General features: G+C 38.2%; 1 protein-coding gene across 3 annotated transcripts in view; it reads left to right on the top strand.

Annotated features, from left to right (window-relative positions):
• Positions 1–15,570, top strand: part of ELMO1 (engulfment and cell motility 1) — a 315,014-nt gene that overhangs the window by 133,057 nt on the left and 166,387 nt on the right. For all 3 annotated transcript variants that reach the window (XM_050891281.1, XM_050891283.1, XM_050891282.1), the window contains one exon: positions 10,011–10,115. In XM_050891281.1, coding sequence (XP_050747238.1) covers positions 10,011–10,115 — 105 coding nt within the window. The remainder of the gene's footprint in view (positions 1–10,010; positions 10,116–15,570) is intronic.

Raw genomic sequence — 15,570 nt, 5'->3', positions numbered from 1 at the left:
ACTTTAAGAATGAAGTTAAAACTAATCAGAATGAAATATCTGTGGCTGTGTGTCTGTGGGAAATGAACTGACTCTGTATAATCTCAATTCTTTTGTGTTTTGATTTTTTAATACTTTATTTGATCATTTTGTGCTTATTATAAATATTAGTTGGAGGAATCTTCCTTTAAATCAGTTTCTTAATGACAGGATAAGTTCTGTTATTTTGCAGAGGGAGGATAAAAGGTTTTTAATATTTTTATACATTTCCAATATTTTTAATTGTGAAATCGTAAAATAAAAATCTTAAACTCCTTGTGATTTGAAAAAGTATGCCTCTTGAGGAAAATCCACTAACAAATGTAAATGTGCTAATTTAAAATTAGGGGCAATGGAACATTGCATTTCTGGCATGTTTTTTATATACTATGTATGATTTCACTGTATTGTTTTCTTGTTTGCTGCTCATTTCCTATGTGCATCCCAGTTATAAACTCGTGGGGGCAGGCAAGCTCCATGGATTTGAATGTAGTAGGGCTGAGTAGTTTGTTTCAAGTGTGTCACAACAGAAGCATTCTTTTACTGCTAATTGTTTTCTGACCCCTTCTCTTAGAGATGGATCTTGGGCATCTTTCTTTGGATATTACGTGCTGCACATGCCTCAGAATTTGGGTACAAAAAAAATAAGATGAAGAAACAGGCCCCCCAAAACTGGTCAGACATAATGACATCTCTCTTCTTTTGTAGTGTGGGCTTCATCTGTTTCACAAGGCTTGACTTGGATAGCTGATTCCACACAAACCCTTGCTTGATATTGAAGTGATGGTAGTTTTGTGAAACAGTGTAAATTCAATTTAATGTTAATTACGGCAAATAGTTTTGGGGTTTTTTTAAGCCTATGCAATTTTCCAGTGTATACATGCATGCAAACAGACATGTATGTTACTTAAATGTACATATCGCTCTGTTCTCATTCCTCTCATTTCTAAGGTTTTTTTGCCTATTGTAAGATTTAAAGGACAGTAAATAGCATAGTATTTATGATTTTCTTTAGATTTTCTTTAGTTTATGGTTTCTTTATTTAGATTTTCTTCAGTTACAAAGAATTACAGACATTCTCTTTGAATATGTGATTTCATTAACTTAGGCCTGTGAATGAATTAAAAGACAAGGGGGAGAAAAGCAACTCATTTGTGAATAACTGAATTATTTCCCCAAATTAAAAACACCTTCATATCTGAATTCTGAATATTTTGATTGTTCGATGTAGTCATCTTGTTACACAGCCCCTACATGAGTGGCAATGGTAAGTGTTCTTCTAAAAATTCCTTAATTTTCTTAAATCTTCCTACATTTTGGTGCAGCTCCATCCTCTTTTTAATGTCTGTCTGGAGGAAACTGGAGGCAGAGCAGACCAATGCCCAGACGTGCAAAACATACCTGCATTTGCAGAGCACAGCTCTAGTCACAAGAACTTCACATTACTGTAGAGGGAGGCAAAGAAAAATGGAAGTAAAGTGAACTGAAATTCCCCAATAAATGGATCCAGTGGTTTTTTGTCTTTTTTTTAATTATCTCAGTACTGAGGGCAGATGAGGGTATGCTATAGGATGGCCATAGGCTATTGTTGACTTAAGACAGAAGTACAGACTCAAAGGTTTTAGGAGAGATTGATACTTTTTTCCAAACTCATCTCTGACATCTACAAAGCTTGGCTGTTTGTACTCAAGCAGGGGGGAGATTTGACCGTAGACCTAGTCATTTTGTATGTGGGGATGTATGTCCAAAGGTAGCTAAAATATCATAGATGTTGACAGTTCCTTTACTGTAGATTAGTTTTCAGCTTGTCCTCTGTGGTTACTGGAAGCTTGACCTGGTCACAAGTAATAGAAGAATTGGCAGTGTGTGAACCACAGAGCTCCGTAGTGGCAGCAGGCTTTTTTACCTAGGACTGTGAGTCCGTATGCCTAGCCACAGATGACATTTCAGCTCAGTTCCCCGGTTTTAAATTTTGACAGCTGTTGTATCTGGCTGCCAGGCAGCCAGTAGATTCACATGGCTGATTCATTCTGAAGTGGAGTTTTCTCAGACACAGGGCTGACTTCTCTCTACTCTTTGTTTGAACTAGATACAGCCTGGCCCTTTCCTTTTGCACATGACAGCCATTTTAGCTAGCTTGCTTGAAAAAGAAAAATGTGAAACTTTTCAACAGAAATATCTAAAAGGAGAGCAAGCTCTATCCCAACTTACCTTTGTAATACTTGGCACTGGGTTTAGGTTCCTTGCAAAGCTCACTGTTCTCAAAGCAACTCGGCTTGTAAGGATGCAGGGATGTCCCCAGCCACCGCAGTCGTCGTTATTAATGAAGTTCCAGGGGAAGTATAGTTCACTGCACAAATGGAGTGCCGGTCATCTTGTTCTGTGGTTGTGCCATGCCTACCATAGTACGTAAGCAGCATATCATTTACCGGAGCTGATAGTTGTTAGAGCAGGAAGGATCCCATTCAGAGTTTCACTCAAGTCTTCTGAGTGATGATGTATGGGAGAGGCAACTGCAGCAATTAAGTGGGCTGCTTCACGTGTGGTTCCCTGTAGATACACATCCTTGGGAAAATTCTAATGATGATTTTTACCCTGATTTTACTCGATTGCTTATAATTTAAATAGTTTTTCTTTAAAAGAAACCACAACTGAAAGGTGTTTTAATTAATACACCTTAATTACAGAGGCAAACGTTATGTCACAACGGTTAAGTTTGGATAAAACTGCCTGAAGTGTAACTAAAACAATCAAAAAGATACTCTCCTAGTAGTCTTATGCTTAGAAGTCTCTGATTCAAGCAGCCCAAGATTTGGCAGAACTTGGTGTTGAACCTTTCATTTTACTTAATAAAAAGGTCTAGAGATTCTTTTTTTTTCTTGTTGATAGGCTATGCAACTCATGTTTTGGCCATAAGCTAAAATATGTATTTATATACACTTGTTAACTATTTTGTATCATTTCCTTAACTTTTATACAGAATGCCTGTTGAAGAGCTCTGAGTTTCTCCTGAAGTAGTCTTTGAACCCTCAGTCAGGACCGTTAATGCTTGTACACCAGTATACCAACAGTGCCAGCCCTTATGCTTAAATAATGAGTGCAAGTCACGGTGTACCTTACTCAACAGACATTAAGCTTACCTGAGCTCAGAAAAGGCTTTTCATGCCGAAATTGGACTTAGGAACACTAAGTCTAACTAATTTACACGTCTGATAGGATTCACAGAGATAAAATTACTCAGGTAAATTTTGATTCTGTCGTGTCTGACTTCCATCTAGTTGCAAACATTTAATCTGTGTTTATTTACAATATTCAAGTTTAGATGGATTAATTTTTTTGGCTCGCTGTTCCTGCTAGCACTGTTCACACTGTTTTCTCACATGACTGTTGTCTTGCTAGCTTGATAATTGTCCTGCTGAGCAGGATGAGAATTCGTGCCTTACATCCTGTCTATGTAGAAAAGGCAAACTGCTTTAATGACACTGGTAAAATTAAACCAGTCGATCTCCTGACATGTTCCAAGGTCATAAAAAGGCCTGTATTTATAACACTCTAGGTTGGGGATGCTCCATGCCAGTTTATCCTGGTGTAGTTCTTGATTGCTATAGTTCAAACAACACAAAAATTGCTTGCTGGCCAGAACGTGGGTAATATACTTCCATGATGATTTTGGAAGACCTGGAGCTATCTGAAAAGCTGTAGCCCTTGGTTGCTCTCCAGCTGCCCTGGCTGGAGGGATACCTGCCTCACACCCTTTCAGTTGAGCCACTAGAAAGTCTCCTGGGAACGGCCCCTAATTCCCTGCAGTGAAAGCCATCTGGGTTAGCTCACGCCCTGTACAGCAGCAGTTTCATCTAAAGCGGACTGACTTTGGCCAAAAGCATGAGACAGGAAATCTGGCAGGGTCCGTTGACGTGGCTGTTAAATGAACGGGTAATCTCAAGTGTGGAGTAGTAATAAACTAGTATGGCTTTTAGTTTCTTGACCCAGTCTAGCTAGATCTGCGAGTGGATGTTTGACTGCTTATTCAGTTATTCCGTTAACTTAGTGGATACTGGGAGATATCTGGTAGTCATTTCCCACGCTGAAAAAAATGTAATTGAAATGACGATGTCCCATTGATTCATTTTAAATATCCCTGAGAGAGTACATGACCTGTTACTGCTGCTACTGCTTGTTAACTTCATTTGCCCAGAAAACATTGCTTCAATAATAAGTAGTCAACAATCTGTGAAGTGCTAAACATGTATCCAACTCTAAAGTCTGTCCTTATTAACTAAAATAAAACCTGAAAGGTGGTTCATAGTTGTCATGCATTGGACAAGGTGTGATCACTCTAAGTTATAGCACTCATTTTAGATTCTTTCAGGCTTTCAAACTGTTGGCAGTCTATAGGGCCTAAGACCTTGGAATCCAAAGCATTAGCTCCATGTAACTGTAAAGCTATCGTATAGGTATGTATAAAAAACAAAGCATTATGCAAGAGCTTTTTGTCTTGCTTCACAACGTGTAATTTATTCATGGCTGAAAATATGCAGTGCTTGTTTTTTGACACGCCCTGTTATGTTTTATCTGATTATTTTAGCTGATTTAGTTACGCCACCATAACATTCAGATTTTTGCAATTCTGACCACCATAGCATCCATTCATGATTGGGACGGATTTCTAGTGGTGACCTATGTAAAGCTCTGTGGTGCATTACATTAGATTACATAGTAGCTCAGTGAATTGAGGGAATACAGTAGTCAAATTATGATTTTTTTATCTTTTATAGGGCAAATTATGTGCAGATTGTGCTTATGATTTCTTTGCTATTGAGAAGGTCAGTTTTATATTGGGGAGGTCAAACTTGATCCAGAAAGGCTGTTGCTTAACATGTTATGTAGATTGGAGTGAGTTTTATTATTGGAGGATAACATTTGCAGTCTACTGATATGTATTGCAAAGCTGTCATTTAAAAAAATAAAAAAAAAGTTAAGCAGGTAGAAATGGCCAAATATTTGCTGAAACACAAAGCTGGAAAAAGCTAGAAATATGTTAGTTAAAGGAAAAACTACCATCGTCGTATGCAAACATAATTTGTAAGTCTTTATGAAAACTATATGCAGTAGAAATATACTGGAGTTCTTTATATGTGGTGGGGTAATGGGGATGTGATTTAAATGACTTGCACGGAAAGTATCGTAAAAAATTTTCTGCATATTCTTTCAAAGATATAGCAGTTGCTGAGCTTTGGATACTTCTGACTTGAGGTAGACGGGGGTTTTATTATTATTATTATTTTAAATTCAGGGATCCTCCAGATACATTTTCATTCTATCATAGAGTTCTGTTGGAAAATAAAAGAAATTGGCTTTGGAAGGAAAAAAAAAAAGCACATTTGCATATTTAAAGGGTTATCAAGAGAAAAACAAATCTGTTTGTTAGTTCTTGCTTTCATTGAATACATAGAGGTTGAAAATTCCCAAGTCACTGTTATATCTCATTAAATTGGATGGTGGAAGTTGTGTGCATCATCATCTCTTTGAATATAGTGCTGTTAAATAAAAAGACAAAATTACTTCCTCATTAAGAATTTTAGCTGACTACCTCTTCAAAAATTTTTTTTTTAATGTAGCATTTTTTCATATTTGTAATTCTTGTGTAAATGAACAGATGGGAACATTTTGTGTGTAAAACTTCAGGATTATTTAGGGAAGGGGTAAATGCTGAGGTTGTGTGCTCGTTGATACTTCCAACATAAGTTTATTAATTCATAATTCACTGTGAATATCACTTAAAAAGTTCCCACCCTCCTGATCCTGAGTTCTTATGAACAAACATCCATGTACGTACTACTGTGATTTCGTCATTTGATCCAGGGAAGGTTTTCGCGTAGGTGCTGTAGAACCAAGTGATTGCTTTCCTTCCTAGCCCACAGAACCATGGTTTAGATTTAAAAGAAAGAAGAAAATGAGTAAGTGCAAGTAATTGAAGATGGGAGAAAGTGATTACTGTCCTTGGCACTGTCTTTGGAGACAGATTGCTCCTTTTTCTGTAGGAAAAAATATGACCAGTTTTGAGAGGGTTCATTTTAGATCAACACCTTTTAAATTGCACTCTTCCTTTTCAGATGTTCTGAAGTTCTTCTATCATCAGTTCTTTTACAGTCCTAATTTCTCCCTGGGAACTTCTGTAGTGTTTTTGTCATACAAACCTACAGAAGTGAGGCATACAGAATAGTGCTTCACCTGAGCTGCTTTGGGGTTGGGAAAACAGAAGTTTGCTCTTCTGTGTAGAACAGTTACTACTGGGTCTAGTGCCTACTGCAAGCAGCTTTTGGGACAAACTAGCATGACTTGGCAACTGATTTACATAGCTGCACATAGCACTGATGCAAAATCTGTGATAAGCTGTCAATATCTGTCAAGACAGAAATAAGTCTTAATAGGCTAGGAATGCAGGGAAATAAATTATTTCTGTGCTTCAGCATATTCACGTGGAAGATACTGTTGTTAGGAATAATATAAGGAATGAGCGGTGCTTATTTCATTAGCAGTTATGTACAGACAATACACCATTACTGTGATTAGGCGTCTTAGTGCGAGGACACATTCTTACGACTGAAATCTATACATCCCTCGGAGATTGCCTTGGAAGCCAAAAGTAAGACAGTGGAGCCATTCAGGACAGAGAAGAAAGCTTTACACAGCTAGGACTGCATGAGAATGCTAGGTTGTCTGGATATAATTACTGCACTGGAATTTATCCAGAATAGCTGTAATCTTTTGAAACGTGCCACATGATTTTTTTTTTAATGGCATAAGCAGACATGATTTTGGGTTTACATCTTATCCAAAAGAATGAATTTTCATTCCCACAGTATCCTACTGAGCTGGGTAACAAATTCTTGATGCTTTTGGTATGTTAACATGTATGGTATAAGAGCGTAAGCTGTTAAATACCACTCAGATGCTGAAGCTGAAAGTTGCATAGATATTGCTCAGTTTGGTGGAAAAAATAAAAAAAATCTGAAAAATTGGAGGTAACAAATCTGTTCCATTTGTATTTCTTACTCTTGGCTTTTTATAAGGAGAAGAATGCAATAGACTTTATACTAAACAGATACAACTAATGTGCCTGAAGCGTTGTGTTCCATATATTTAATAAATTATGTTGTAGGTGGAGGTGTTTGCATACTTCTGAATTATTCACTACAGCATTTTAGATAATTTAGCTTTGTATCTCCTTTCTAAACCCACTCTCAATAAGTTAATATTTCCACCACAAACATTCAACATGTTAAGAAAAGGATGATTTTAGGGGGAGGGAGGAGGAAGGAAGGGAACAAAGCAGCTGGCATTCCTTTTGAATTTGAAGAATAATTGAAGATAATGTATTGTCTCACACATGCCAGAACTGTCTTGTGGATCCTCAGCTATTATCAGCTGACATATCTCCAGTTATTTGACTTAACAGAGCTGAAGATCAAGCCCTAGTTATCCTGGGATCCAAAGTGACAGAAACTTTTGAAACAAACAACTGAAAATAGCTGGGTTTATAGACTTGACTTGGAGAAAAAGTAGTAAGTGATGGAGAGGTGTCTTTTCTGATTGAACATAGAACTAGTAGTGATGGTAAGAGACAAGATGAGTCATCCTTACTAAATGTTGTGAGATTTCTCATACCCTCAGTGTTTTTTGTCGACATTTCTATATAATTTGAGATATAGAATGGGATGAAGGAAAGAACTAGTCAAGCAACAGTAGGTCAGCCTTTTTATTTCAGTGTCCTGCTTTTATTTTAACATTGCTTGTAAATACCAGTGAAACGAGTGCTAGTATTTTAGTAGCTGGAGAAAGGTAAATGGGTCTTGATACCCTTTCTGCTTGCCAGGTACTTATCCAAGTATACTCTGCCTGTGCTATAGTTTGGGATGAAAAGAGTATGTGCAGCCCTATGCTGAAGTTCTACTTGCAAAAGGCATTGTAAAACTGGTGCTGTATGGTTCCTTGTTGACAGCTACCCAACAAGTTTCCCAAGGAAATGTACCTCATGGCAAGGCTAAGTATCAAGTGGTGTTCCCCAGGACTTGTACTTTACGCCCAAAATGAGGGTGGTTTCAAATGCATAGAAGGGTCTGCTAAGATATTCGTGCTGGGTTTGGGGTGGGGGGCATTTGTGTGTCTGCCAGACTCAGCATCTCTTAATATGCACTTTCTGGAATGCTTGAAAATTGTGGGAAGTTCTCTCCTCCCAGAAGCTGAAGTCTGTTGAGCTTGAGATGTGTGTGAAGCAGTCTTGTACTGATTTTCACTATTCTGACTGATAAATGTATCACGTGGAAGATGGAAGGTTGAGTTGGGGAAATAACCATGAAGGGCTTTTGTTAGTCATTCAGATGAACAGATGAAAGTTTTTAAAAAAAAAAAAAAGTTTAAAAAAGATGAGTTTTTGGAAAACACAACTGAGCAAGTCTTTGTTTTCCCACCCTAGACTACTACCCTTCTGAAATATCTGCTGCATAGATATTTCCATATAAAATCTAGGATTCCAGACATCCTCTTGATTCCGTATTGCAAAATTATGAGCCTATGATTGTTTTGCTTGTACACCAGTTCTCCTAAGCCGGAGATGTAAAATGAACAGGTTGTGCATGCCATCTTCAGCCCAAAATCTTTGTCTACTTTTAAAGTTGCAGCGGTCATCTTAATGTATAACTTCGTCTTTCTAATATTTCCAGTCTTTCATGTGACTATGAATTATTGACTGGCTAAATCCAACCTATCATACGTCTAAAGACAGGCAAGAGAGTAGAATCTCACATTTGTACAACTTTATGGCCTGACAGACTCAACAGGAGGAAAAGTAGTAAAACCCATGCTTTTGTCAGTGAGGTGGGTGAATCAGACCCTGAGCACACAGCAGAAACAAACTGATAGAAGAAGAAATCTGTGCTGATCTTTGCCAGTCAGTTTTCTGCTAGTAAATGCACTTTTAAAGTCTCTGTCAGCTGGGTCTTGCAGAATAGAAATGCCATTGCAGAGCGACTAGGGAAGTCTTTCTGTGTCAGAATGTTGAGTGGACCTGGAGACATTGCAAAGGTGATACTGATAAAAGACGATAGGCATTTTTTGATGGAGACATACTCTTGGGTCTTTGTTTTTCTGAGCAGCTTCTGTGGTGTTTTTGAGCCTGTCTGTAGCCAGGCAAATGTTCATAGCTAAACCATGAACTACATGGAACTTATTCAAATGTACATTTCATTCCATCTGATCGCAAGATGAACTGGGTTAATGAATATTTTGAGCAAATGTAGTTTTTCATGTAGTGTGTGAAACCGAACATTTTAAATTTGTAGGTGCATGTGGAAGCTAACAAGTTTTGGTTATATTTGGTATGTTCATTCATTAATTCCAGAGTTGAAATTCATAGATTCAGAACGTAACAAAAAATTTACCTGAATTCCACAAGGTGAATCTGTTTAATTTCATACGCTTTTGTCTGAGGCCCTTTGTGTTCAGGAGTCCACAAGATCCAATAGACTTAATATAGCTTTTTGAATCTAGTATTTTTTTCTCCTTTTCGTGGTTTATTTGAAATTGTTCCATAGCAGTTGTATAAATAGGTGTTTCGGTGACTGTTTGTGTCTGTGTGTGTGTGTATATATATGCATTTTCATGTAAATAGTACTTTTAGTCTGTAGTACCACCGAGGAGTTTATATGCCATGAAGGGCTTGGAGGTCTGTGCTTCTAAAGCACTCAACCTTTAGGAAACTCCATTCCGTAGCTACAGAATTGAATGACTGACATGCCAGCCTCCGTAGTGTTTGCATTTGGCTTTAAAGTTCTTTGAGGCATGGACCATTTCCTTGTTAAGAGTTTTCTGCTCAGCAAAAAGAGCTCTGTTGATGGACTTTTTGGCACAGCATGCTAACAAGGTGCACATCACTGGGGAGCTGATAGCTTTTGTAAAGATGCTAATTGAGTGATCTTGTTATCTTCTAACAGAATCATGTAAACCCAGCAATGGATTTTACGCAGACCCCTCCAGGAATGCTAGCCCTCGACAACATGCTGTACTTTGCTAAACATCACCAGGATGCTTATATACGGGTAAGGCTTCTTCTCGTCTTTGAGATCTGTGCAGTTGCCTGTTCACAGTGATTATGTCCTGTTTACAGTTGACTTTGAAGAGCAGGTTCAGAATCCAGATATCATTAACAACACACTCTAGGAAAGCAAACCGCATAGCACTAAAACATGACATAAGTCTGTAAAAGCTTTGGGAGAAGGCTGTACAGCTGTCTAGTCTGTCATTGCTGAGTCAAATATTATAGATATTACTTTTTGCAAATATTCCTTTTTGCTTAGGCCTGCAAAGAGAAGGGAGATGAGCTTGTGCCTTTTTCAGATGCGTGATGGATGTCTATGAGCTCAGAAAGGAGTAATTGTGCAGAATTCTCTGCCCTGCTCTAAGTCTACCAAAAACTGCCAGGGTTTTCTGTGGAAAGGAGAGTTTGATGAGCAAATGCCTTGATAAGCGACTGAGTTGGCAGTGTCCTGAGAGTTGAGATGCTCCCAACTAAAACTACTGCTGTAGGTGAGGTAATACTTGGAGAAAAATAGGTAAAAAGCATCATGATTCACTTGCACCACCCGTTCCTGCCCACTCCACTTGTTACATTTCTTATTTCAAGGGTAGTTAAAGCAAGTTACGTGTTGCATCCTTACAAGAAGAGGCATACAGCTGAATAATACCTGCCTCTGAATAGAACAACTTTTCCTGACCTTTACTGAAATCAAATATTTGCCAAGTGTAAACCTAGCAAGCACAGATGAGAGTAGAGGATAGTCTAGAAAGCCAGTGTCTTGAGATAGTAGGGATGGTTTAACTCCTCAAGAAAAAGCACACTTACAGACCTGCTTAAAGAAGGTTGTGTATAACAAGGAGACAGTAGACACACCAATCATTTCTACTACAAAGTGAAGAGTGAACTTTTAATATGCATTATCATCTAGTTTTTGCTCAAAGAAGATTAGTGTCAAAGCTCTAATAGGTTTGTAAAGGGCCTGCTGATATCCAGGCCAGGATGATCCATGGACATAATAGGAGACCACAAGATTGTAAGATCTGCTCTTTAAATATATCTTTCTCCTCAGTCTGAATCTGGCAATAACTGTTAAAAGAAACTATGGTAGTATGCAATACAGCGATATTTATCAACCCCTATAAACCCCTGAAATTAAGGGCTGTTTCACATACTGGATAAACTATGTTGAATTGTGTTTTTGTTTATAAAAAGAGAATTGGTTACTGTTCCTCATTAAAATTTGGTAAGGTCTAGACCATGCTGCTACTTAGGCTTCTTTTAAAAATTCTAGGTTTGGAGAATATACTTAGTAGGGGTAGCCAGTGCTCCCAAATGAGACGGTTATGTTTTAAAGAAATCTGAAAGAATTTAAAGAGAACAGGAATTCTGTTGAAATGGAGCTTTCATTGACATCTCTCAATTTTTTCTTATTTTTCATTTTTATGTTGCAAATGCTGTCTTAAAAATTGGGTTCAGTGTAGCACGCAATTAGCCACTCTTTAGAAAGGACTTTGTTGCTGGTTCAGCTTTGTTTCTATAATGCAGTATTTTTGCTGCTGCATTACTGAGAATTTTTGCTGTTATTTTGAGACGCCTGTTTTTATTCTTGTATAGTTCCTGTTAGGAGAGTGTCTGGGTGCCTCATATATTTCCCGCCTGAGAAAGAATACACATACACTAGAAATGTCATACTGAGGCACGCTCAGATTAAATTGCTTGCCCAAAGCTGCTTTGAGAACTGTTAATGCACCTTGGGAGTGTGTTAGCCTACCCATCTTTCCTGAGTAGTTCTACTTAGTCCTTATACTAGCATTGCTGGCATGGTAGCTCACTCATCTGCGGTGGTCCACCTTGTCATGTTAACAGCATGCTGACCGCCTCTGAGATGAACGGTGTTGCGCAGCTCCTACAGCGTTGCTAGTCTTTGATCGCAAAAGGTACCTACTTTCTCTCTTCTCATCTGCTTGACTTACTAGCTGGTGTACAGTAGTTTCCTGTGGGCCCTGTCATGCCTGTTTCCTTCTAATTTTGAATTCCTTATTTCACACCTAACATTACTTTTTCTTCATGGCCTTTGGCTCCCAAAGCTCCCACAACACCAGTTTGCTCTACTTGTACAGCCTGTTGACCGTGCTTATTTTTTCAGATATATTTCTACTCCTATACCCTAACAAAAATTCTCTCTGTGGTCAAGGTTAAGTTTCCACAAGAAATTGTTAGCTCTACAAATAATACTTTCATACTGAACAACTTGCTTGACAGGAGCTCTTCTCTTTTTTTCATTGTTGATACTAGGAAATATTTTGGTTCCTAGAAGGAGAAATTATTTTCAACTTCGCCCTTTGCAATACAGTTGATTGCTGTACCATGGGTTAATTCCTAAGCCCCAAAATGAGATAATATGTGTGCTGTTGCCATGGTTTAACCCCAGCCAGCAGCTAAGCACCACGCGGCCGCTCCCTTTCCCCCCTCTCCCCCCCCGGTCCCAGTGGGATGGGGAGGAGAATTGGGAAAGAAGGTAAAACTCATGGGTTGAGATAAGAACAGTTTAATAACTAAAGTAAAATATAATACTAACAATAATAATAATGTAATATAATAATAATAGTAATGAAAAGGAATATAACAAAAAAGAAGAGAGGGGGAAAAAAGGGAAAAAAAACCCCAAACCAGTGATGCACAATGCAGTTGCTCACCACCTGCTGATTGATGCCTGAGCAGCGATCCGCCCCCCCGGCCAACTCCCCCCTGTTTATACACTGAGCGTGACGTTCCATGGTATGGAATATCCCTTTGGCTAGTTTGGGTCAACTGTCCTGGCTAGGCTCCCTCCCAGCTTCTTGTACACCTGCTTGCTGGCAGAAACCAGGACAGCATGGGAAACTGAAAAATCCTTAACTTAGGATAAGCGCTACTTAGCAACAGCTAAAACATCAGTGTCTTATCAACATTATTCTCACCCTAAATCCAAAACACAGCACTGTACCAGCTACTAAGAAGAAAATTAACTCTACCCCAGCTAAAACCAGGACAGCTGTGCAGTAATTAAAAATTGAGACTGGAAACCAGAGTTGGTTTGAAACAAACTTGGAAGATACGAAGTTTCTCCTGACAGAATGTGGTATATGAAGCAAAGACACTCTCAGGAATTCATGATGGTTTCACTGAGTGTATTGGCAGTGCTGCATTTTAATGGGCAGCCCAAATCACTGCAGTCTGACCTGCCACGTTCTTAGGGTGCCCCAGCTGCATGGCTCTTAGTAAGGTGTCTTCTTGTATTACTGAAAAAAATGGATAAGGAGAAGTTAGAAGAGAAGCCAGGCAATACGTAATCTCTTCCCTTTTCATTCCTTGTTCTGCCTCTCATAAGTGATTCTGCTTAGAAACAATTTGCATAATAGATGGATTAGTTAGGTGGGAAGGATGTCTGAAACTGAAGTGCCCTTCGGGGGGGCAGCAGTGGGGCTTCAAAGACCAGTAGCAAACAAAAGTATTCATAGGAAGAGTAAATACAGTTGCAGTGTGTTGAAGAACATGGGTATGAAGGCAGTGGAGCAGATGGGTAACTCTGCATCTTGAAAGCAGAAGGCATTTCAAGGTGAAAACATGGGTGTCACATGGTGAAGGAGGAAACAAAAATAACCAAACTTTTTTTCCCTGTTTGATTCTTTTTTACCTACTTCCCCACAATCCATTTCTCTCATTCACCTTTTTCCTGTTGGATACTTATTCCTGAAATTACAGTAATATGTTTTCTTTACTTGCTGTCTTCCTTCAGATAAACAGTGTTGTTTTTCTTTATTTAGACTTTGAGTTAATTGGTTTTTTTAATCTAATTTTTTTGTTTACTATACAATATGACTGGAGCCTCCAGAAGAAAGGTTGTTTAGTGGAGAGGAAAAAAACGCCATGTTTTCTTTGATTGTGTGGTGTCCTTAGCTATCATTTGGATTTTTTAAAAAGTTTCCTATTGAATTAGTTTCCTGTTGAGTTAGCTTTTCTTTCTCTTTTTTATTAATTGTCTGGTGCTGTCAGTGACTGATACGCACTGCATTTTTTTCATGTTCCACTTAAATAATCAATTGCTATTGTCAGAGGCTTTGCTTTTAAAAGGTGGTGACATAGTATATGGAATGCATTGATGGAAGTAATGTTGAATCTCTGCAAGAAATTTTAAAATTTTTCCACAGGAAATAATTGGCAGCTTCCCAAGCTACATAATTATAGGACAGTCAGAGTGTATAATTAAAGTTAACAGTGAAGAAAATGATTGGAATAAAGCTTTGTGACAGATGATTTTTTTTTTTTTTTTTTTGTTCTTTTGGAGCAGACAAGTCCCCCTTTGGTTCCAATTTGCTCCTTTCCAAAACTACTTCAGCTTCACGTTCTACTAATTTTAAAAATAAAATTATAAGTTGCCATTTAAAACAGACTTTATTCAGTGCAGACATCTTGAGGGTTTTCTTACTGGTAACTTGTAGCAGTGTGCCTTCAAAACTTTCCTGAGTGTAAGAAGGGTCTGAGGAAAAACCTTTCCGTGTAAATACTATTATGCCACCATTGCTATTAGTATCTCGATTTATTGGTGCTTTGTCATTGATTTGTTTGGGAATTTGTGGTGTAAGACTATTCAGATCCATTTTGTTTTCAAGATACAATGAGGAGAGAGGTATAAATATATGAAACGGAAATATTTTGTATGCACATGTGTTTGTAGGTGTGCATTCATTTGCCTGGTTTTGTTTTTTGCATGCATGCACTTCAGTGATTGCTAATATTGATGCAAAATAATGATATTTATTTAATTTGATGTGAAGTGCAGGCTAAGGGAACCAAAATGGAGTGCTCCTTTTATTTGTAACCCAAAAAGAGAAATTTGATAGTTGTCCTGTGTTTAAATGTGCCATGTTTGTGCCTGGGATGCTTCTATAGGAACACTAGCTTTGCAGTTTTGATAGGTTGACCCCTATGTGTGCAGTCAATGTTCGTTCAGGTGTTCTTGATAGCAGGCAGCAAAATCAAAGCTACTGCTCCAGTTGTGAGTGGACTGCCATTCATCTTGGATCTTGGCTCATTTAACAGTATTGCCAGGCAGAAAGAGCAGATGCCATTGCGTAAAATGAATTTACAGCAACCACACCTTAGCTTCTAATGCAGTAACATTGAAATATTCCCTTATTTTACATTTTCCTCACAGGCGTCTAACTATAGTGATGACATTCATCTGGGAGCAAGTGTAGGATTTTACTTAGAGGTTATTGTATTTCACAGTAAGTCAGCTGAGTCACAAAGTCCTATACAACATTGTCTCTGGTGGGGTCCATATTTCTCATTCTAATGAATTTGCTTTTGGTGACTGACAAGTTGGTGACTTGTCTATATTTTTCTTCTGTGCTTATGACCAGCCATATTCTAGCAGGTCTTACTGCTTCTTTGGGGTGAGATTCTGCCTTGAGAAGACACACACTGTGTCTCTT

Source organism: Gymnogyps californianus, chromosome 2 (assembly GCF_018139145.2).
Source record: "Gymnogyps californianus isolate 813 chromosome 2, ASM1813914v2, whole genome shotgun sequence".
NCBI classification, from domain to species: Eukaryota; Metazoa; Chordata; class Aves; order Accipitriformes; family Cathartidae; genus Gymnogyps; species Gymnogyps californianus.
Note: the sequence above shows the minus strand (reverse complement) of the source record. Positions and strands in the feature narration are given on the sequence as shown.